At 37.2% G+C, this 22900-nt stretch overlaps 1 protein-coding gene across 1 annotated transcript; it reads left to right on the top strand.

Moving 5' to 3' along the window:
* Positions 1 to 590: 590 nt before the first annotated feature.
* Positions 591 to 22375, top strand: NSUN6 (NOP2/Sun RNA methyltransferase 6). The gene is made up of 12 exons (XM_050325725.1): positions 591 to 596; positions 2501 to 2591; positions 3301 to 3456; positions 5159 to 5238; positions 5951 to 6060; positions 9275 to 9428; positions 10784 to 10865; positions 11878 to 11997; positions 15679 to 15823; positions 17552 to 17700; positions 18526 to 18651; positions 21517 to 22375. Exons 2-12 carry the CDS (start codon positions 2517 to 2519, stop codon positions 21727 to 21729), a joined length of 1410 nt encoding a protein of 469 aa, XP_050181682.1. The 5' UTR covers positions 591 to 596; positions 2501 to 2516; the 3' UTR covers positions 21730 to 22375.
* The last annotated feature ends 525 nt before the right edge of the window (positions 22376 to 22900 follow it).

The raw sequence follows: 22900 nt of genomic DNA, 5'->3' as shown, positions 1-22900 counted from the left end.
GAGCCCCCTCACCCGTCAAGGGAGGGGAGCCGCGGTGCACAGCCGGGGAGCCTGTCGTCCAGCCGGGCGGTGCTGTGGCCGGCCCGCGGCCTCTGCCGGTGACAGGGGTTGTGGTTTTCAAGGCTCACAGTTCTCTGTGTGTAGTAAAGCGTGTAAAAACATCTGGGCTCGCTTTCAGTGCTGTACTGCAGGTTCGTGCATACTGGGCTCTTGAGCGGGTACCCGGGTTTTATCACTTAGGAGAGATCAGTAGGAGAGCACGAACCCTGCTCCGCCCTAGACCGAGAATCCACAGGCACTTAGATGCAGGACGGGTGGCAGTACAAAACCTGTTATTATAATCCACTCATTTCAGCTTTTTCAGAGGGAAAACACTAAAAAAAGAAGCGCTCTCAGCAACGTATTGTCTAACAAGCTCGGGTGTCCTCGAGATTCTGGGCCTGTCCTGCTGCCTCCCTCCCTGTCCCGTAGTGGGGAGGGAGCACGGGGGCTGCACTTGCTCCCCGCCGCGGCGTTCCCGGCTCCCATGGCGACTCCGCACAGGCGGGACTTCCTGCGGCCGCCCCGGAGGAGGCGGGACCGGCCCGGGACCGGCGGTAGGTGGGGGCCGGCGGCCTGTCGGGGTCTGCGCGGGAGGGTCGAACGCGGTCCGGCACCGGCACCTGTGTGCTCCTCCCTTCTCGTGGTGCCCCGGCTCTCCCTCGGTGTCCGTCGAGGCTGAGGGGGCGGTGGTGGCGGTGGCACCTCCCGCGTGCCGCTGGGCTGAGGTTCCCCGCAGGGCGGCGAAGAGCTGGGTGTCCCTTCGTGTGTCCTCTCCCACCGTGTGGACGGATGGGGAAATAAAGGAGAGCTCCCCAAATTCTGCTCCCCACAGCAATGAGCTGACTGACTTTTCCTCGTATGTGAAAGGGTGGGGAAGGGAGGTTTGAAAGAGTCGGCATCTCTGGTGCTGACCGCGTTTGACAGCTCGCAGTGTCCCTGTGCGTATTTAGATCAAAGCGCTGGTCTGGCGTCGTGATCCTGGCTGCAGTTTCCTCCACACTGAGGCACAGGGAAATCTGCAAGGAGGTGGTGAATAGGGAGAGGAAGCTCCCTCAAGGGCTTTCTTCTGAAATCTGTCAAGCCGTTGCTGTGTACGGCACAGCAGATCCGGCAAAACAATACCTCTCGCAGGTGTCAAACCTGCCACCTGCTGAACGCTTGAAGTCCAACTCTTGTACTTGGAGGGGCACTAGGCTGTCTCCTTCATCAGCCTGGCTTCCTGCCGTGTCTGAATTTATAAGCCTCTATCCCCTCTCAACTATGTTCCCTAGCCTTGAAGATGGCAAATTGTTTTTCCGTATTTGAAAGCAATTCCCTATATATCATAATCACGCTTTTTCTGAGCTAGATTGCATCTTTTCTGAGAATGACCACGGAAAGGGCACACATACCCTGCTCAAGCTGAAGGTTATGTGGGTGTGCTCTGAACCTCCAGTTGTGTGGTTTTGACATTTCCAGGCAGCTTACAATGGTTGTATTCTTTTGAAGGCTCTTTTTAACTGAGGAATTGCTTTTCATCTGTGTATTGTTCCTCTCCATGAAATAAGCACATCTGGTATTTGGCATTCGAATGAATGTGTTGAGTCCACATACCTTGCAGTTCCTGTGACAGAGGAGCTGTTCTACGGTCACATTTCATAACAGGTTTTATGAACTAGTCACAGTCAAGTCTTAACTTCTCCTTTAAGGCATTCTGTGACTTTCTGAAATGTTCATTAACTCTGGTTAAAAGCACAAATGTGGCATCATGCTTCTGTATGAGTCTACCTGTCTATACTGGGAGAATTGAAATCCCCTTGGTACTATTTTTTCGCATTGACCAATGCCAGAGCCCCCTTCCTGAAACCGTTCTGGGTAATTCCCTCCAGATTATATACTCGGCATAGCATTCTGTGGTGTGGAATATCCCGTTGGTCAGCTCGGGTCGCCTGTCCCAGCTATGCTTCCTCCCAGTTTCTTTTGCATACTTCCTCGCTAGCAGAGCACGAGACAAGAAAAAGGTCCCTTGACTTAGGATAAACACAACTCAGCAAAAAATCAAAACATTTGTGGGTTATCAACACCATTCTCATTCCAAATCCACAACACTGTAAAAGCATGTGAGAAGAAATTAACTCTACCCTAGCTGAAACCAGGACAATGGGACAGGATTTAGAGGTGATGACACTTCCTTCATATTTCAAACACTGATACAGTAGCCTTGGAAGGTGTGGCATGGAAGGAGGTGACAGCAAGGAAACCAGTAACCTCATTGTGAGTTGGTTGCAAGTGCTAAACATGTTAATGAGCATATTTTGAAATGTAATTAAGTGTAGTGTTGAGTACAGTAAAATTGTATTATTGAAACAGAAGAAAAAGAAGCTCAGTTTGTGAGTACATCTTACGTTACATTTATAAACTTGGAGAATGTGATAAGAATAACTGAGAAAATATTTTGTTTATTTCCATTCCTCACCAGCAGATTTTATAAAGAGATGTCCTTTTTCCCTAAAATCTCTTTCCGGTGTGAAGTTGAAGAGTATCTCACCAAAGTGTTCAGTAATAAAGAGGTATGTGACATGGATACTACTAATCATCAACAAATAATCAATTTTTTTATGTAACTTTAATACCTTACAATAAAGTAATTGTCCTCACATTAGACACAGAGTTTTTATATAAAATACTTTTATATTTAAAATATAAAATTAATATTTATGGCCATTGGCTCAAAGTAACATAAATATTTAAATTAAATGTAACATAAATCAGAGAATTGATCCCACTGAAGAGAGATCATAGATAATTAACCACTTATTAACCACATAATATTAACAAGAAATACTCCCTTACCTCAGTATAGAACCAAAACTATGACAGGCAATCTATTAATTCCTAATGCCAAAGGATAAAATAATTACATTTTTGTACATCAGTATGAAAGTTACTAATTCATAGTTTTGAATCTACCCATCCATTTCCTTAGGACTGTATTTTGTACAGTATCTCTATCACGGAGTAGTTACTTTTGATACTTGCTGCAGACTATTTGCAGTGATTTTGCAAATACAACTGTTTTTCCAATGAGTGCTTTTCAAGAAATTTATGAGGCTTCCAGTGTAATTAGACGTCCAGATATTGACATTTCTCACTATTGCGCACCACACAACCATATTCCTCCATTTCTGTGGAGTTTTTATTCAGTGGCATCCTTTTGCACTGAGCAAGAGACTGCTGTGTGAATCTCTTTAATAAAAAAATCTCTTCTTTCACTTTCAGCTTATCACAGCTTTAGGTACACAGGAGGCAGAGAATAAATATCAATCTCTGTTAAGTCGTCTATCTCATCCACCAAGTTTTACAACTGTAAGAGTTAATACCCACTTGGCCTCAGTGAAACACGTGAAAAAATTGCTGTTTGAAGAGATCCAGAAGGTTTGTGCAATTTCTTTGTTACAGCAAAAATAATAATTCATCTTTTGCCTGATTATGAGAGCTTTTCTTTACTGGAAAGTATACCTTACCTTAATGCACGTCCAGTAGTATTAACATTATGCAATCATATAAATTTCCTGTCAGCATTAAATGTTAAATGAAAATTCACTGTCTAGCAGTATTCCTCATCTAATCCATCCAAAAAGGGCAATAATAGAGGGAAAAGGCCATCAACTCTTTTTCATGTGGCAGATCCAAACCTTAGCTAGGATCGAGGTACTACTGTAGTAAATACTGTAAAGGTGTCATAAGTCTATAGAGAAGATGGAAGATAAAAGCTGTAGTTCAGTATGCTGTCTTCAGCATGCTTAGAACATTTTTTATTTAAGATTAGAGGAGAATGCCTGTGTATTTCATTGCAGAAACTGTTTAGGAAAGTGAGAAAATCTGTATGTTTTAGAAACTGGAGACAAAGTGATGCTCTGCAGCTGCTGTATTTTTTTTTTTAACCTGTTCTGTAATCTTTCTATCATCATGGCTAGGCTTTGTGAACGAAGATTTGTATAGTTTTGTGGATTTTTACTGACCTAACTTAAACATTTATTTATCTGATAATATATAAGCTATTATGTTTAAGAAATGTATTATTTTGAAATTGTGCCCTAGATCTTCGCTCTGTCTAAAAAGAGCCAGTTCTTCTTTAAGTAAATTATTAATGCTAGTGGGTGTACAGGGAGCTCTTGCATGACAGGACCCAAGACGTTTCTGTGATGCAGAGGCAGTTGACAGTGTTCTGTTGGCTGGAATGGTAATAAGCTATGCTAATTTTAGCTTGATTGTAGAAATCTGGAAGTGGGTACTGCAGTATGATATTTTGCTTCAAGGGAAAAGGCTTTGCTGAAAACTGACTGAAGACTGGCTTTTCACAAACTTTCTGTATTTTGAAGTGTGATTAGAAAAGGAAGCCACATAACACAGTTTTGAACAAAATTATGGTCATGGCTTGTTTTCTTTTTTAAGGGAAAATGCTTATTTATCAGAAGCAAACTGATTTATGGTTTTACATTCTCTAAGGCTATAATTTAGAAGGCTCGGGAGAGAAGACATCATCTTTTTGAAATTCAGGAACCTTTATAAAATGGAAAACTGTCATACTGTCATTTTTTTTCAACTATCTGCACTACTCAGCTCTCAGTATCCAAAGTTAAGCTGACAAAAAAAATGATAAGTTTTGCCAACCTGGCATGTTAAGTAAGACAAACAATACACGAGTAGAGTTAAACAGTGGTTTCAAACTAATAATATCAAGAAGGTAACACAGATTAGACCCAAGCTTCTATGGTGGTGTTACTGTGTTCTGATGACAACTCAATCTTCTTTGAGAAAAAAGAAGAAGCCAGTGGTAGGGATATGAGTGTCAAAACACTTTTCCACTCCCTGAAGTCAGTTCTCAGTCAATCCCTTTATGGCCTTGTTATTTCTCAGTTTATTAAATGTTTAGACTTTTACACCAGTATTTTTACTATTGAGTGTCCCCTTACACACTATTTCCCACCCATTTTTATCTGTTTTCACTACCTTTGCTTTTTATGCTCTACAGCTATAAATTATGAATGGAAAAATAGTTTTCAGTCTAATTAAGTGTTGAAATATTAAGTTTATTAGTAGTGCCTAATAATTATGTATTTTGTTAATAAAACAGCAGTTCAAAGGACCATATGTTCCAGTTCTTGAGCACCCAAAACTCCAGGACATCCTATTAATTCCTGTCATTGGACCCAGGTTTGAAATTTTCAGTCTTTCGCCTTAAAATGTTGTAACACATTTTACTTACAGATTTCATGTTAAACAGTTATGATAACTAACTCACTATAACTGAAGCACAACTTCATTTATATTGTGACCTCGTGGAAGTCCGTACACTTACCAGGTCAGAGTTTTAGTCATTAAAAGATATAAGAAAACATAGAAAGAGTTTTGTGACTTATAATTTATGAGACTAATGTTTTATAGGGAAAATGTAACATGAGTGCATCCTCCCTGGAAAGCCAGTAGGGTGGCATACAGAAGAACTGAACTTTTGCAGTGGAATATAGAACTATAGCTAAATACAGGCAGGTTTTTTTTACACTGGAAGAAATCAAATGGAATCAAGATGTAAGTTTGTAAACACAAAAAAATACTTTACAATCACCTGGCCTAGAAAGGGATAGAGGATTGTTTCTCCATCCTAGTACAATTTTTTTGTATTCCTATGTTAGGTTCTGGTAGAATGTGCCAGAATCTGCATTGTTTTGAGGACTTTTCTTCTTCTTGGCTCTTTCCTTTGATTTCTCTGTGACTAAAATAAATCTTTTACATGTAATACATGATATTTAAGTAGTTTTTCTATTATATTCTGACAAATCGGTATTTATGAACTAGAGTTGACTTGGGGGGCATTTGGCTTTTTTTCAGTATACTTTTTTAACTGAACTATATTTTGTATTTCTAGGCAAGACTTAAAAAAACATCCATCTGAAGTAATTGTTGGAGCCCAGTGTGGATATGCCGTACTTCGAGGAGCACATGTTTATGTCCCTGGAATCGTATCTACATCAAGATGTAAGAGTTCTCTGAATACACCAAGTTAAGTTGTAAAGCTGACAGAAGAAGTGTAAGCCTTTGATGACAATTTCCAATAAATAGTGACATGAAATTTTTTTCTATTCACGGCTGAAATTAGTCCTATAGTTGTAATTTATGCTAATTACATTTTTAAGGCTTTTCTGGCTTTTTTTTCTTGAGATTTTTGCTATTTTCATTGCACTTGTAATGAATTAAATCTAATTATTTTCAGCTGGCATGTTTTAAATTCCTTTTTCCATGTGTAATTTGTACCTTAAGTATTAGTTCTCAAGGATTTCACTTTCTTGGTCTCATTTCAAAACCTTTTTAAAGAGTATTTTCAAAGTAAAACATGGCTTTTTAAGAATTTTTTTGAGCTTAATACTGTAAATTTTAATATGGATGTTCAGTTGAACAAATTACAGAAGTTAGCTGCTTTCCAGTCTTGTAAAGAAAACCCAAAAAACACGGGATGCCACATCTGGATGGTGCCTGGATGTATCTTGATTATTCAATAGATACTGTTTCCAGATATGTTATTTCTTCATTCATTCACTAAGCCACTTACCTTCATTATCCTGTCAGATTTTAAGTTACAGATCTATAAAAACCCTAATTTTTTTTTATCCATTGAAATTTCATTTGATACTATTTGTGTCTGAGAGATGTAGTAAAAATCTTTTTTCATTGATGAGAAAAATCTTCAATTTTAATTGTCAAATTCTTAAGAAATGGAAATTATGTTTCCATGCCTATGAGACAAGATAAAAAAAAACCTACATATACATGCTTTGTGTTAAGCAGCCTATTTATTTTTTATTTAAAGGTCAAATTAACTTTATGTAAAACCAGTATAATTTTGGGTGATTCACTTTATTATTCTATTGTGATGAGATCTACTAATCATCATGGTTCTTATTATTAAACAAAGTGAGTCAGGAAAGCATTTATCTAGTCACTTCAATTCTCTTTTGGAAAAATAAAAAAAAACTTCAAGAAGTTTTAAGCATGTGCTTAAGTCAAATTCACTGAACAGAAATGTTTTTCAATCTAGGACTCAATAATGAAATAAGTATATTGCCTGAGCAGTTGTTGAAGCTGCTTATTTAGACAATGTAATAAATATTCAAATCCTGCTTTGAGTCAGCTAGTGATTTATCATAATTGCTGCATGTAATTATGCATGCAACATCAGTTTGAAGAAAAGAAAAGATACTATAAAACTTCAGGAACACTTCAGGGGAATTGCAGATAAGAAAATATAATTAAAGGGCATACTACCCACTTGATGCCAAATATAATAAGGCTGTATTAAGCACAGATGGTCTAAGTAGGGAAAAAAAGTAGTACAGCAAGAGCACATTTAATCACCAAACTTCCAAGCCAAATGAGGGTAAACAAATGATTGGGGGACTTTGAGTTTAATTTAACTAATCAAAGCCCAAGCTTTATGTTTATAGAATGCTGGTATAAGATACAAAAAGCTTAAGAACTGTATACACTACTAATATATTCTGAAAGGACGATTGTCAGCAGAGAGTGAAATAAAATCATTTCTGTTTGAATACTGCAAAACATAATTGGCAGATATGCTTGATGGAAGAGTTAAATTGCTCCAGGTTTTTGTTCAGTGAAGTTTGATCAGACAGTAACAGTGAGCTACCATATAATATTTTGTGTCACTGTGTAAAAAGAAGCTATGTAAAAAAAAAATTCAGTGGCTACCCAGCAAATATTACCATTTAAAATTTTCAGGCTATTTGTGCATAATCAGAAGGCCACTTGAAAATGGAAAAAAAAAGGATTCCCAACTGCAATTTAAAGAATTCCTAGGAAGCTGAACTGTCATTAATCTTACTTGTTATACCATCTGGTACCTCCAGACTGTCACTCATGTCACAAATGTAATTTTGGAAAATTGTTTGTTGCTTTGAGAAGAGGCCTTTACTTTTAACATTTTTCATCCAGTCAGTGCAGAGAGCTTGCTCACTCTTCTACAAAATCACCTAAACCATCCTCCTTTTCCATTTATTTTTGTTCTAACTCAGCAAGTCTTTTAAAGTCTGCATGATTACACTTCTAGTGTTTGGTGTATATTTACAACTTTACTGATCTGGTAGGTTTTAATTGGAAATAAAAAACTCTCTAAGAGGATTATTGAGAACAGCAGTTGCTTTAAAGGAAACAAAACCAGACCAGAAAGAGAATGTATAATCACTTGTATGAAAGCAATAGTTAGAGAAAAAGCAGCTATACTTGTGTTCTACCTAGCTATTGGGAGGTCATTAGACAAATTTAGCATTACTGTCTTTGTTTAGTAAGTGTGAACCAGTGTTGTTTGATGTACTCGTGTGCTTGGAGCACACAGAGAGAACTGGATCCTGAAGAGTGTGAGGAAAACTTGCGGGTGACCTTGCTGTGATCAAATAAATAAAGTGCAGATTTTGTAATCTCTTAGAAAACAAGGCACACTATCTGACTTGCAGCTTGGTGTTTCTCAGTAGCTCCAGTCATTTGGTAGCCATTATTTACCACCTACTAGACCACATTATATGCCAGTGCCCTGGTGTATACATGGCTAGCCAAATCAGTTATGGATTGAAGCTAACATGTTTAGAACTGGTTTTATGCATTTCTTTACAGTGTGAAGGCTTGGAATAGATCTTGGTTTGTCTTGTGTAGAAAAAAATAAATTTGCTTTCTGCAGTTTTAGAGATGATTCCAACTTATAATGTGGTCTAGTGGTAAAGGCGCGGCGCTATCACCGCGGAGACCCGGGTTCGATTCCCGGTCAGGGCCACTCCCGGGCAGGTGGGGCTCGTTAGCCCTTAAAGGCAACCCACCTACGTCCTGAGGACCTCGCTGCCACCGTCCAAGCTCGCTTGGCCCCGGCAGATGAACCTTAGGATTAAAGGGTGGGCTCAGTTCCGCGCACACTGTGTCTCACCTAAAAAATCCAATGCGCAGGCTGGAAGGTGGAAAGACCTTCCCCGGATCTTCGCTCGCGAAGACTGGCCATTATTATTTACCACCTAACACTTTCAAGCTTTATATCAGCTAATCTTCATCTTTGATTAGAAGAATAAAGTTTAAAGTCTGATATGATACAGGAGTTGAAGTAAGTAGTCTACTGAAAATCTGAAATTATTTGGTCACTACTGTTTTGTTAAGTGTCATGTTGATCTGAGAGTTTCTGTTCTTCTTTCTGCAGTTGTGAAAGCTGGAGATCTGGTCTCAGTGTATTCGGATATTGAAGGGAAGTGTAAAAGAGGAGCCAAAGAATTTGAAGGAGTCAAAGTTTTCCTTGGAAATGGGATTTCAGAACTGAGTCGTAGTGAAATCTTCAGTTCAAGTGGCCCATTGAAGTAAGTCCATTGTAACTGCAATCTGCATGAGTTTACATGACTGGTAGGAGGAAATAAGTAGGAGTTTTTCATAATTTATCTACAGCATATGACTTCAGCAATATAGAACAAACAGAACTGACAAATGGTCTCACTGTGGCAAAATTGCATTGTGGTGAATTATTCTGTGCCGCTTCCCTGTTTGGATGGAACAGAAGTGCAGCCTTATCAATTTCTCCATCTTTTAAAAATATCTGTAGGGGCCTTTGTTTCAGTGGGACAGGGGACAGAACATAAGGTCAGATATCTTAAAAAAATTAATAGCATCTGCCTAGGTAGTTATTTATTTCAAGATTACTTGCTTTTCTATTTTGTTGCTGAAGCATTATGGTTTATTCTTCTCCTGTCATCTAAAACACACATAAAAAGTAATGTAAAAGAGCATGGACATTAAATTAATGACTGAGGCTTTACATCCTGAGAACAAACTACAAAAGATCTAGAGAGAAAGGTTACATTGTCGGAGGATTTCTCCTTTATGAGAGCTTAAATATAGTAGGAGTAGTGGTAGGATATATCCTTTAGAGTTGGTGACATGGAACAGCAGTATGTAACACTGAGTCTGGTGCCTACAAGTTTGCTTTCTCATATCTTTCCTTCTCCATGTTGGACTATCCAGTACATATGCAAAATAATACTCATTGTTGTTCTCTTCAGTAATCTTTTTTTTCAGGCTCAGAATTGCTTTTTCTTGGTTTTCTTTTTATCGTTGTCAATTTCCTGATACATTTCTTTTAACAAATCTGTGTCAGGATTTCATCCGTATTTAAAACCTCAGGTTACCTCTAACTTCAGACTTTTACTTTGCACACAAATCAATGTTCCTGTAACATACATTCCTGTTTCATATAACATTTCTGTAGTTATTTGGCTGAAATCTCAGATACTTTAGAAAATGGAGGAAAATCTAAGTAGGAAATCATATGCCAGTGCCCTGGTGTGTACATGGCTAGCCAATTCAGTTATGGATTGAAGCTAACATGTTTAGAACTGGTTTTATGCATTTCTTTACAGTGTGAAGGCTTGGATTAGATCTTGGTTTGTCTTGTGTAGAAAAAAATAAATTTGCTTTCTGCAGTTTTAGAAATGATTCCAACTTATAATGTAGTGCATTTTTGGTCATGGTTTACTCAATGATGTCATTTTAAAGAATATCATATTACAGAAGTATGAAAGTGGTTTTCTTTGATTTATAAGATCTTTCATTTTTGTAAGATTGTTGTTTTAAGCTGCTATGTGTAAGCATAAAGATTTTAATTGAATACTGTTAAAATTTATAAAACTGAGTCGTTTAATTTTTTTTTCATGTTTTTCAGGGGGCTAGGTGTAAGAATGATAGAACCAGTCTACCTTAGTCCTTCATTTGACAATGTGCTCCCTAGTCATTTGTTTTTACAGGTATGTTTGTTACAAAAATTAAAAGTCTGTACTATTTACAGAATCGTGAATATCCTCTTAGCACACATTAATGCTTTATCTATTCATTGTGTATTTTAGCATCTAATTCAGTCTTTGGATTTAAGGAAAACAAAGCATTTGGAATGAAGTCAGTGTCTACATGTAGGTGGTTTAATCATACTGTGACAGAGATATGATAAGGGACTTCAAAGTGACTTAAGAGATATTTAAAAATGTAGAAATTTTTTTTTGCACAGATACTCTGCATAGAACTATTAGTTTTTGGAATATGCCTATGAACTCTAGTTCATATTAGTTTTTGGAATCTGCCTCTTTAAGGTTACATAATTCTGCAGACTATCAGGAAAATCTCCAAATATTAGGTTGGCTTTAAGCTATTATTTAAGTACTAAAGACAACTTTAAAAGGGTTTTATACCTTTGTGTTTAACTGAGAAGAGAATATTTCCGTGTTGTCTGAGATGCAATACTGCCCACAATTATTGCACATTATTTCTCTTCAGAGCACCTATTCTGTTTATACAATTAATAGTGCAGTTCAGCTTCTTGGTAATTTAATTCAGCAAGTTTAAACTTCTGTCTATTGTTCTAACTGTTCTTTAGTGTACTGTGTCAGTGTATTAATATACTAAATGTTCCAACAAACAGGTTAATATATTTGTAATAGATAGAGCTGCTCTGTGTCTGAGACAGACACAGAGTATCAGCTTATTTTATTTTGACTTCTAGCACTGTAGTCATGAATTCTTAAACTTCATTCATAGACACTCATATATAGCTTTAAATAAAAAACTAGCCACTGGAGACTTCTGACCTATAGTGTCCCATTTATATTATGCAAACAGTTCATTTTCTGTTAAAGAACTGAGAGCAATATCATAGGTATCTTCACTGCTGAATGAATTATTTTATTCAATGAGTTTTTCATTCCTTAGTAAAGGAATGATGCAGAGTATAAGGTTTGAATTCTCCCGTATTTGTTTTTATGATAGAATTTACCTTCTGTGGTTGTGAGCCACATTTTAAACCCTCAACCAGGAGAGAAAATTTTGGATATGTGTGCTGCACCTGGAGGAAAAGCAACCCATCTTGCAACATTAATGCATGACCAGGTAAGGAAAGTCATTGGGAATTTTCTGTCTAAGGAAGAAAGTCTGAGCCTTGTTCATTTGTACAGGTCCCTTCACTCAGGTGTCAGAATGCACAGATATTTCTGACATTCTGCTTACCAATATATTTTGCTACACATCAGAGTTACTGAAAGTAACAGTCTTTATTGAATAGTCACCATCATATTTAAAACCTTATTTGTTACAAATTGACTTGTTAAAATATATTTAATTTCACTTTTAAATGCTACTGATTTATTCTTAATCAAAGAATTTGTAACATGCAAGGCAAAGTTATGCAGGAATATGGTGAAGTCATGAAACTGAGATACATGAAAATTGGGGGTTACTACTGTGTGCGAAGGAAATGCACAACTCTGTACAAAAAACATTTTAAAGAGTTCCTAAGCCAATTAACTTTCTTCTCAGTAAAAATTATCAATTATGCATACAGATATGAATCTTAGACTGAGTTTCTAATCTGAATTTGTCATTCTATGGTAGAAAATCCAAAGCTATCTCATGAGAAAGAAACAAAACAATATGTAGAGAAAGACAAAGGAAAACAGGACATAATCATATAAGAATGTAGGAATAAAAACTTGCATATATTAAGTTGCTATATGCACAGTGAAATATAAGTTTCTCTTTTCTAGCAGAGAGGGGAAAAGCATGTAATGTTTCCTCTAAAAATTTTGTAAGATGTTATTACTTTTGTTGGTATAGGGTTATTAGAATATATCAGATCATTTAGAAGTCTTACAGTTACATTATGCAGTACTTTGACAGTTGCCTGTGCATTCATGGGAAGTACAGAGTGTAATGATATGAATGTCTTTAGAAAAGGCATGTATACAATTCTGTGATGGTTTGTCTGTCTAAGTGTTTTCTTCCCTCGGTATGGAACATTTTAAAATGCATTAGAAAGTCATAAGACACTTATTAGATAAATATATAAAGCTTTAGTAAAGAATTTCAGTGAGATAATTAAAGGAAGTCTGTAAATCACATATTTCTGTCATAGATTCATTTACATCTATAGTTTTTCCATCTGTGTATGTATCCTTAGTCACTTTACATATTTTGATTGTACTTTCCTCCAGCTGAAGTGGTAAAGAGTAAGAATACAGATGTTGAATATTAATCTGAATTGATTTTCCTTTTTTGAGTATATAATTTTAATATATGGAAAGATAAAGATATTGAAAAAAGCACTGGTTTTTGGTTTCTAAGTTCCATTCACAGATTTTCTATACTAAATTTTCGTAGATGGTATGTTGAATCATTAACATTTCAGAATATTTGAATCAATCTTTCTTTTTTGTTATATAATTGTAGAAATCAATGTATTGTTTTAGATGAGATAATCAAGATGTAAAATTACTCTGTTAAGAGCTTTTAAATAGGATTTTGGAATAGCTAAAACTTGAGAATTTATTAGTATCTGTATTTATTAATATCCCAGTTCAGACCACCATTTTTTCCAGATGTCTTTCAGGTATAGTTGTTCTGGCAGTGGCTGACATGGGTCACATGGGGAAGAAGTGTTGTCTGCCAGCTCCTTCTTTTTCCTGAGTCTCTCAAGACGCAGCCAGAGAGTTGTGGCCAATGGCTCTCATGACGGGGTGGAGGCCGGTGATGAGCTGTGTTCCTCACTGGTCCTTCTTGGCACTGGTGCTCTTTAGTACCTTTATCAATGACAGATAATGAGATCAAGTGCATCCTCAGCAAGTTGGCCAATGATACCAAGCTGAGAGGTGCAGATGATACACCTGAGGGACAGGATGTCATTCAAAGGGACCTGGACTAGAGAAGTGGGCCCATGGGAGCCTCCTGAGATTCAGCGAGTCCAAGTGCAACCTCCTGCACCTGGGTCCAGGCAATCTCAAGCTGATAGACTGAAAGAACTACTCACTGAAAGCAGTCCTGCTTGAGTTGGAGGTGCTGGTGAATAAGTAGCTGGACATGAGCAGGCAAGTTGCACTTGTAACCCAGAACCAGCCATATCTTGGGCTGCATCAAAAGCAGTGTGAGCAGCAGGTGATGGGAGGTGATTCTGCCCTTCTGCTCTGCTCTGATGAGACACCACCTGGAGTGCTGTATATGGTTCTGGGGTCCCAGCACAGGAAAGTGGACCTGCTAGAGTGGGTCCAGAGGAGGCCGTGAGGGTGATCAGAGGGCTGGAGCAGCTCTGCTATGAAGACAGGCTGAAAGAGCTGGAGCTCTTCAGCATGGAGAAGGGCCTTCCAATACTTAAAGAGGGCTTATAAAAAAGAAGAGTGATTTTTACACAACAAACATAGATATTAGGAGGGAATTCTTTACTCAGAGGGTGGTGAGGCACTAGAACAGGCTGTCCAGAGAAGCTGTGGATGCCCGATCCCTGGAAGTGTTCAAGGCCAGGTTGGATGGGACTCTGAGCAACCCAGTCTAGTGCAAGGTGTTCCTGTCCATGGCAGGGGAGGTTGGAATGAGATGATATTTTAAGGTCCCTTCCAACCCAAACCATTCTATGATTCTATGACCTCTTTATATCCACATACTGCACATGTGCTGCAAATCCTGTTATAGCAACAGACGTAACTTTGAATTACAGTAATTTCTTAGTATACATGTGCAAGGGGTTGAATGGTGTTAGGGGAGAAGCAGTGGCACGTGGTTCATGAACGCTGCTGTAAGAGGTGATTTGGCTCACAGTACCTGAAGGCTGGACATCATTGATGCAACATGTATCCTTTTGTACTTCTCAGTCCTAGACCTACATAATGGCTAACATGACATACAGACAACAGCTTATCCTTATTTTTTTATTTTTTTACATTATTTTAGGCATGTTACCCTTCCATAAGCCTTTAGAGAGCCATCATAAAGTGGAGAAAAGTTGTCATGTTTCCTCAGCAGATTCTATTTTGCTATAGCGAGTCTAGTAGAGGGTTTTGGTCATTGTTTTGTGGGTTTTTAAAATAGTTTTATGGTTTTTGGATTTTCCTGATGCTGCTGTTTACTTTTCTTTGTGTTCACAGATTTGATGTAGCAGTTAGTGGTTTGTGTCTATTTTAATTTATCTTGAGAGAGGGAAATAAAAATTTTGATTTCCCTCCTCCCACCTCTAAATTTATTCTAGTATTTACACTATTTCCCAAAATAAATTGAGTGACAACTACTGCAAGTATAACAGTATGTTATGAGTCTGAGCAAGTCAGAGGCAGGGCTGTGGGCCTCATTTCCTCAGGACTGAGTTGTATGTTGTCATGTTTGTTACCATATCCATGCAAATTTAAACCTGTTGACCTATTTTACCAGGTATTTGAGGTTTCTACCCTTTTCAAATGATTACATTTTTACTTTAATGCCCAGTAAAACAGTTAAAAGCAAACAAAAAGGAAATAAACAAAAGATCCACTTGCCAAAGTCGGACATTATAGGGTTCCTTAGACTGACAGTACCGAGCAGCCAGTGCCAGTCAGAAGGCACACAGCTTCAGACTAGTATCTGGACTAATGTGGGTATCATTGAGATGATGGGCAAACAAGGACTGCAGGAGTGTGGATTTAAGAATAAAATGATTCTGTAGGGAAAAGTATGCTTTATCCATTTCACTGCTTATGGCTGGGGGAGGAAAAGAAATCAGAAAATGCACATCCATTTAATCCCTGTGCTTTTGATGAAAACTTTTTTTTTCAGGGTGAAGTAATAGCCATGGACAGGATAGCTAAAAAGGTCAAAAAAATCAAGCTGAACGCTGAATTGCTACAATTGAATTGCATTAAGGCCTTTTGCTATGATGGAACAAAGGCTCTTTCAGTTGAGAAGCGAGAGGATGAACAAGGTAAAATAAACAATTTGGCTTTTAGAAGAAAATACTAGTGTTTTGCACTCACAGTATTAAACCTGCCACAGGTCTACAAGTCCTTAAAATTTTAGCAGATTCCTAAGTTGCTTCATTGTTGTGAATGCACTTTTATTTTATACTCTTTTGTGATTATCACCTTCTCTATGAAGCAAATACAAAAGTCAAATGATCTGTCCTTATCACAACCTAATATGCTCAAAGGAAATGCATTCCTTTCCCAGGTAATATCAAAGAGAAAAGAAGCCTTAAAGCTTCTTTCATGATCACATTTAACCCCATACTCTGAATTGTCTGACCAAGTCTGAGAAAAAAATTATTTTTGCAGACTTGCTTGGCTTTTCTGCCTCATAATCCTCATCATTAAAATTGGGTTATTAATACCTAACTCCCGGGAGTGTTGCAAGGTTTAGTTCATGGATATGTTTGTTCAGCTGTTCAGGGGAAAGTTATATAGAAGCACAGTGTATTATTTTAAGTTCATTTCATTTGCTTTTCTGAAGTGCTGCAGTTATGATACTGGTTCTTTTCCCATGACGGAATGATTTAAACGGTATCTGCTGTCTTGATTATTTTTAGTTTGCTGTGTATGTATGTATGCTGTTCTTTCTCACTCTATTTTATCTCAGTCACTGGTTAGCCTAAGTAGGAATCAGATTGCATAATTCACCTTCTTTGTCCCTATGCCTTGCAGTTATTCCTGCTTTGGAGGAACAAAGATACTTCCTTTATAGTCTCTTTTCGAACATTAAATATTGTAGGTGGTATGTAGCAATTAGACCGCTGAACGAGAGCAAGATGTACTACTCAGGGATTATGAAGGCTTTTCTGTACATCCCTGCAAGCAAGACATGACATATTTTGAACATTTTAGTAATGGATCAGAAGTAGATAAATCAGATAGACTCATTTTGTAGTGCAGGAACAAGCTAGTTAGCAGTAGTATGATAGTACAAGTATGGTAGCAGTAGTACCTGGAGATGCTGAGCTGGACAGCCTCTCTAGAACTGAGGAGGCAGAAACATTTGGGCTATTGAGCCATTGGGGTCCGGATTAAAGCATAGGCTCTGCATATAGAAGATACATATTATCATCCAAGTAGTAGTTAGAAATTGTTCTTGTCTTCACAATCCTTGTTTATTGAATTGTTCTGCCATGGAGACAGCACGTCACACATTAGAACTTGTAATGGTTCATGTTATTATGAAGTGCTTTATTTTCTACGGATATGCATGCATCACAATAAATAGTTATTATATAGACAGTCCAATTATTATTATTTAAGGCAGTTGTAACAATTAACTACAGGTGTCTCTCAGTAAAGGTTTGTTTCAGTTATGAGCTAACTGTTCTTCATTACAGCCTGTATGTACAACTCTGTACTCAGCATCTCTGACGAATCATATTTCCACTTTTTTGTTTGATTACTTTTACATTTTACTTTCAAATTACTAAATTAACTTTAAAAAAAATTATTGCCTAAAGGGATAATTTTTGAGCTCACAGAACTTAAACTGTTTAGTTTTCTGGGAGATGAAAACCACCACCAGCAGTGCTGAGACTTGTCTCTAGCTGAGACTACTTTTGCAGACAATGTCTATAGCACATTAATGTTTTACATCAAGGAAGCAGTAACAGCTTGTCCTTTTCTACGATGAAGTCTCAAGGAAAGAAACACAAGTTCTACATTACTCTCTGCTTTTACAGAAGGACCTCCATTCTTACCAGAATCATTTGACCGGATTCTTCTTGATGCTCCATGTAGTGGTATGGGGCAGAGACCAAACATGGCTTATTCTTCAACTTTAAAGGAAGTGACCTCTTATCAGCCACTACAGCGCAAGCTTTTCACTGTGGTATGTATTAAACATTGAGTAGATAAGCTAAATAGAACATAAATGCTTTTGCAGCATAAAACTTCATACCAAAAAAAATGGTGCCTTATTTTCCCTACCTTTTCAGCAGCTAAGAAGTGTAAGGGTCCAGTTAACCTCTCAGTTCCACCATATCTATTGCTAGGTGAAGTCAATTCGTTAGAGCATGGGAAAGGTATATGTAATTCATAGTAGATAAAAACCTTTGTGTTTTTTTTAATCTGTCAGTTTCATCACTTTTAGTTTATAATAATTGCAAGGGTCTAAGTCACAGAGAAGGTTTCTTAGGATCATGCTAAGGAGCGTGCTTGGGCTGATGCTGAAAGATAAGATTTAATGCAACTTGTCTAAATCTGAATGACACATATTCAGAGTGAATGACAGCTTGAAAAGCACCATAGATATAGCTTCCATGCCAAATATGTGGAAACAGTTGACATCTAATATGACTGATAAAAGTATTGTGTATCCATGGTTGGCAGCAGGTGGTGAAAACAGACCTAATCTGTCTGGGATATACAGAGCTGTATAAATAACAGCTCTTACAAGGTGAATCATCTCAATGTCATTAATAAACTGCATGAGCTATAATGCCTGTTTAGAAAGAAGAACCTTTCTACTCCATGGGATCCTTTACTGTATTCCCTGAGAAGAGTTAGTATCCTAATGCCTATCCTAGAAAGATTTGAGTTTAATTAAGTGCTAAGTTTTAATATTATAGCTTAACGGATTCTTGGTTAATGTTGCTTAATATGAAAGTTTTTACATTTAAAAATAAGCTGTACTATTTTTTATTTCTCCTTGAAGGCAGTGAACTTGCTGAAGCCAGGAGGTGTTTTAGTTTATAGTACATGTACCATTACACTTTCTGAAAACGAAGAGCAAGTTGCTTGGGCCCTGAAAAGATTTCCATGCCTCCAACTTCATCCACAGGTAATAGTATTTTTAGGGTACTTCACACAATCTAATTAGCTTGTTTTGGAACTGTAAAGTTACACACTATATTTACTATCAATACATATCTTTTTCACTGTGGACAGTTTTAAGTGCTGTGGATAGAAATTAACACGAGGATTTCAGCTTTTTTAATATTTAATTTTGTGCTTAATTGAGCTTCATTTAGGGATCATTAAGTAGTTTCCCAGTGTTTATTGTGGTTATTTTGATTTTTACAACAGTCTTTTAAAGTACAACAGGGACAATAGATAGTTCTGATGTTAAAATTTCTCTTGCAATTGTTCTTTAATGCATATTTGCACATTGAAAGGAAAGGTGAAAATTGTTTTATTAATGCCACTGAAGTCGTGAAGACATACATAAAGGAGGGGACATAAGTGAAAATAAACGTGTTTTGAGGAAGGAGGATTTTATACGTATGGGTGCTATTTTTGCTTTATTTAAAGGAATGAGGGAACAAATTTATTTCAGGCTAGAATTTTTTATCTATACCTCATACAGTTCATACAGTTCAAAAATATCTGTTACCTTTATTAGTACTTTGAGGTAGTCTGTCATCAGTCTGCATACATCACTCTTCCCCTGATGATGTGATGAGCTGGGTGGTGTAATTGTTTATTATCATGGCTTTAAGGAAAAATCTAACTCCAATACCTGTTTAGCACACTTATACATTCTGTGATGACTTGTACCTGTCTTAAGAAGTTTAGATGAACCTTTTAACTGAAATGAACAAAATATACACAACATGTATACAATAAGAAACTATATGAAGGCTGGTAAAGATTTAGCAGTACTGAAGCTGTTCTTCAAGGATTTGTTTGTTCTGTTCTTCCATCTGCTTTCTCACCATTCATTTACTAGGAATTTTTCAGTTCCAGCCATTTCAACTAATATTATACATTTTACCTAACAATATAAAAAAATTCACCTTGATAGAATGACAAAGCAAAACACAAGCCCTATTAACTCAAATGCAGAGTTAATTCTGGTTTAATAGACTTTCTCTCACCAGTAATATCAGTCTTAAACAAAGCACTGTTCTTCACACACAAATGCCATAAGAATAAATCGTTTGTGAATAGTATGTTTTAAATTAAATGACACTGAATTTTTTCCCCATAGATAGTTTATAGTACCTTATAACCAGTTCTCCAGCAGTGTAAAGTAAGGTGATCTTTTCCGATGAACAGGAAACTGGAATCTAAGGCTACTTACCTCATGTTCCTTTATGTATTTATTTCCCATGTTCTTTAGTCACTTAGTGGACACCTCCTTTTATACCCAGTCCACTGTTTCCCACTTTTTCAGTTTGGCAACAGGTCCTGGAATCACGTTGGGTAAGGTGAGTAAGGATAGAACAGGAGATGGGAGCCATAGGTGTTGTTCTCATAGGTGGAAGTTACCGTATGGCAGCTGATCCATTGTGCAGACTTACTTCCTCTTAGGAGTTACACAGGAGGTACTGTAGATCAGCTTAAATGCAGTAACTTAACTGGAAGGAAAAAAATGAATAGGTATACGAAAACACTGGTCTTTCTTTGAGCAAGTTGCTCCAACCTGTGCAATACTGTTTTCCATAGATTTCTACCTTTCCATCCTTCTACTACATTACTTCAAATTGCTACCCTTGTCCCCCTTTGTATGTTACTTTTGTCTCAATTTGCAATAGACACCTCTTTTTGTCTTTTACCTGGAAAGCATTGCAATCCTGTTGAGGGCAAGGAAGAGAAGAATCAGGCTACAACCTCTTGGCAGCTTTTACTGCACACAGTATGTGGTTAAGCAACTAATTCACATCATGTGCTGACTGGGTGAGATCATGTGTCTGCAGAGTGTGGTGACTGACAAAATGCTCTGCTGCAGGCTGCATTATAGACTACATTAGACCAGATTGACAAAGGAGATCAACTTTTGATATTGCGGTGCCATCTTTTGTACATTTTTTCTATTCCTTAATGAATGCATTGAAAGCAAAGCCAGCTAAGAATTAGATTTCTTCCAGGAGTGTATTAAATAAAAAGCAGTCAAGGCTACTCACAAGAAACACTGAGAAAAGGGCTGTGTTTTTAAGCCCTTCTCCTCTCCAGGATTTTGATGCCAAATGTCATCTCCTGAATTCAGATACCTAAGCATTGCTTTCTCTTTTTCTCTGCCTCATACACATGTAACAGTAGTCCCATTTATATAAATATATATAAAAAAAATCTGAAGTTCAGATAAAAAATATATAAAAAATATAAAAAATCTGAAGTTCAGATTTTTCTGCTACATCATTTGACAGAATGATGCCTCTTCAGACTGGGGCTTTCAGTCTCTGCAGTTGAAGTTTTTAAATGTGAAGAACCCAGGTATTTTTACTACTGTTACTGAGTATATTAGTAATGGGCTAAGGAATGACTATTTTTTACTTACTAATAGCTATTAGTCCGTATACAGCTATTAGTCAGTACACAGAAGTGCTGCATCATTTAAAAGTGACAACCTAAAACCTTTGGACCAGCTGTCTGGTGATAACAGCTTTCTTGTGATGTTTCAGTCCTTTGAGTAATGAATTGATTTAGACCTGTGTACCCATCATCAACAAGTGCTCTGAGTGACGTGTTGAAGTGGATGAGGGGCACCACCTCAAAGTACTGTGAACCTTTTATATATGTTTGTATAATATTGGCCAGATGAAGGCAAGAATAGGCCACATTACTTCTGAATCCTCCCTGATGTGACAAACCTAACTTGTCCACATTACCAGTGAAGTATTCTGCATATACTCAGCAGAATATATTTAAGGCATTTAAGAATTTTACAGATGCAATAATTTGCTTTTCTTTGTTACTTGAACAGGAACCTCACATTGGAGGAGAAGGCATGAAGGGAGCTGGACTGTCACTTGATCAGCTGAAGCTGCTGCAGAGGTTTGATCCAGCTGCTGTGACATTGCAAGGAATGGATATTAATTCTTTGCAAGATTCCAGAGAAGATGACCTGATCTCATTGGCAAATAAGGACTGTATAGGATTTTTCATTGCAAAATTTATTAAATCGAAGAGTAAATAAGGATCTGGGAATGCAACCTGAAAAAAATACCTCAGTGCGTCTAAGAACAGTTCAGACGTGAAGTGCGTTTCTTCCTGCTGCAGTGTTACCAAGCCAACGGACTGACGGCAGGGTTGCTATGGCAGCAGTAAAATCCGCCAGCTGTTCTGATGGGAAAGAGCCACAGGTTGCAGCAAGAAAGTCATGGGTGGGGGAAGGGTAGTGTCATTTTTAAGTCTTCCTTCGCTTTTGTATTTACAGGTCAGTGCCTGAATGACAAGTATGTTCACTCATACTGGTGTTGCTTATGTGGTGCAGCAAGTGTAGGAAGGGGATGTAAGCTACTTCATGAAATGCAAACATTAATAAAATAGATGGGAGCTATTATAATGAATTTTTGAAAAGGAAGTTTCTATGGAGGCTTACTGATAATTAATGTTTCATTAAATAGTGCTTCACAAAACACTGTAACATGTTACAAAGAACTGTTTTATAAATTGATACTTAGAACCTCATTTCTCTTTTATTTTAATACAAGCAAGATTCTCTGTACACATAGTATATACACAAAATACGATTAGGCTTTGTAGCATGTCTTTTATAGCAGCATGAATATATTAAACCATCTCACTCTGGGAATGTAAATAAATATTGTTTCAACATCAAACTTCCCATGCATAAACTGTATTGGTTCTGAAATAGCCTACTGGACTGGCTGACAAGTGACAATTTTAAAACCAAACATTTGCAACAGAAGGGGCTACAGTTGTGATTAATATATTAAAAGACAGAAAACAATGCATAATACCATTTGAAATGTTGCAAATCACCTTTCAAACAACTAAGAATATTAAGTCTTTATTGGTTAGAAAGCATCACCAGCTAAATCATGTGAAAATTGAAACTGGGGAAGCATGCTAATGAGAACTGCCTTAATACATTGCTCAAAGGTTTAATAACGTAAATTTCTTAAAGATGTTAGATGTTTTTGAAAATTCTGCTTCAGTTCCAGTTTGAACAGTATTCTCTTTTCTCAGTCCTGCTGGAACTGACAATAGAACCAAAATTAGAAGGAAAAGTAAGTACAATTCAGAAACGTAAACTGACATCTGTGTGTGTTTGGTTCTTTCCTCTCTCTCATCAATTTCCAGTTTTAAAGACATAATCTGAAAAATGTCTGTCTTTGCACACA

The sequence above is a fragment of the Myiozetetes cayanensis genome, unplaced genomic scaffold (assembly GCF_022539395.1).
Source record: "Myiozetetes cayanensis isolate MyiCay16 unplaced genomic scaffold, myiCay2020 scf1, whole genome shotgun sequence".
Classification (NCBI taxonomy): domain Eukaryota; kingdom Metazoa; phylum Chordata; class Aves; order Passeriformes; family Tyrannidae; genus Myiozetetes; species Myiozetetes cayanensis.
This window is presented reverse-complemented; position numbering and strand designations above follow the sequence as displayed.

Bases quoted from the DNA above. Each gene is read 5' to 3' on its own strand.
- NSUN6 (XM_050325725.1), top strand. From the start codon at position 2,517: ATGTCCTTTTTCCCTAAAATCTCTTTCCGGTGTGAAGTTGAAGAGTAT. The intron at 5,239-5,950 runs GTTTGAAATTTT...TTGTATTTCTAG, and splicing joins ATTCCTGTCATTGGACCCAG to GCAAGACTTAAAAAAACATC. The intron at 18,652-21,516 runs GTAATAGTATTT...TTACTTGAACAG, and splicing joins GCCTCCAACTTCATCCACAG to GAACCTCACATTGGAGGAGA.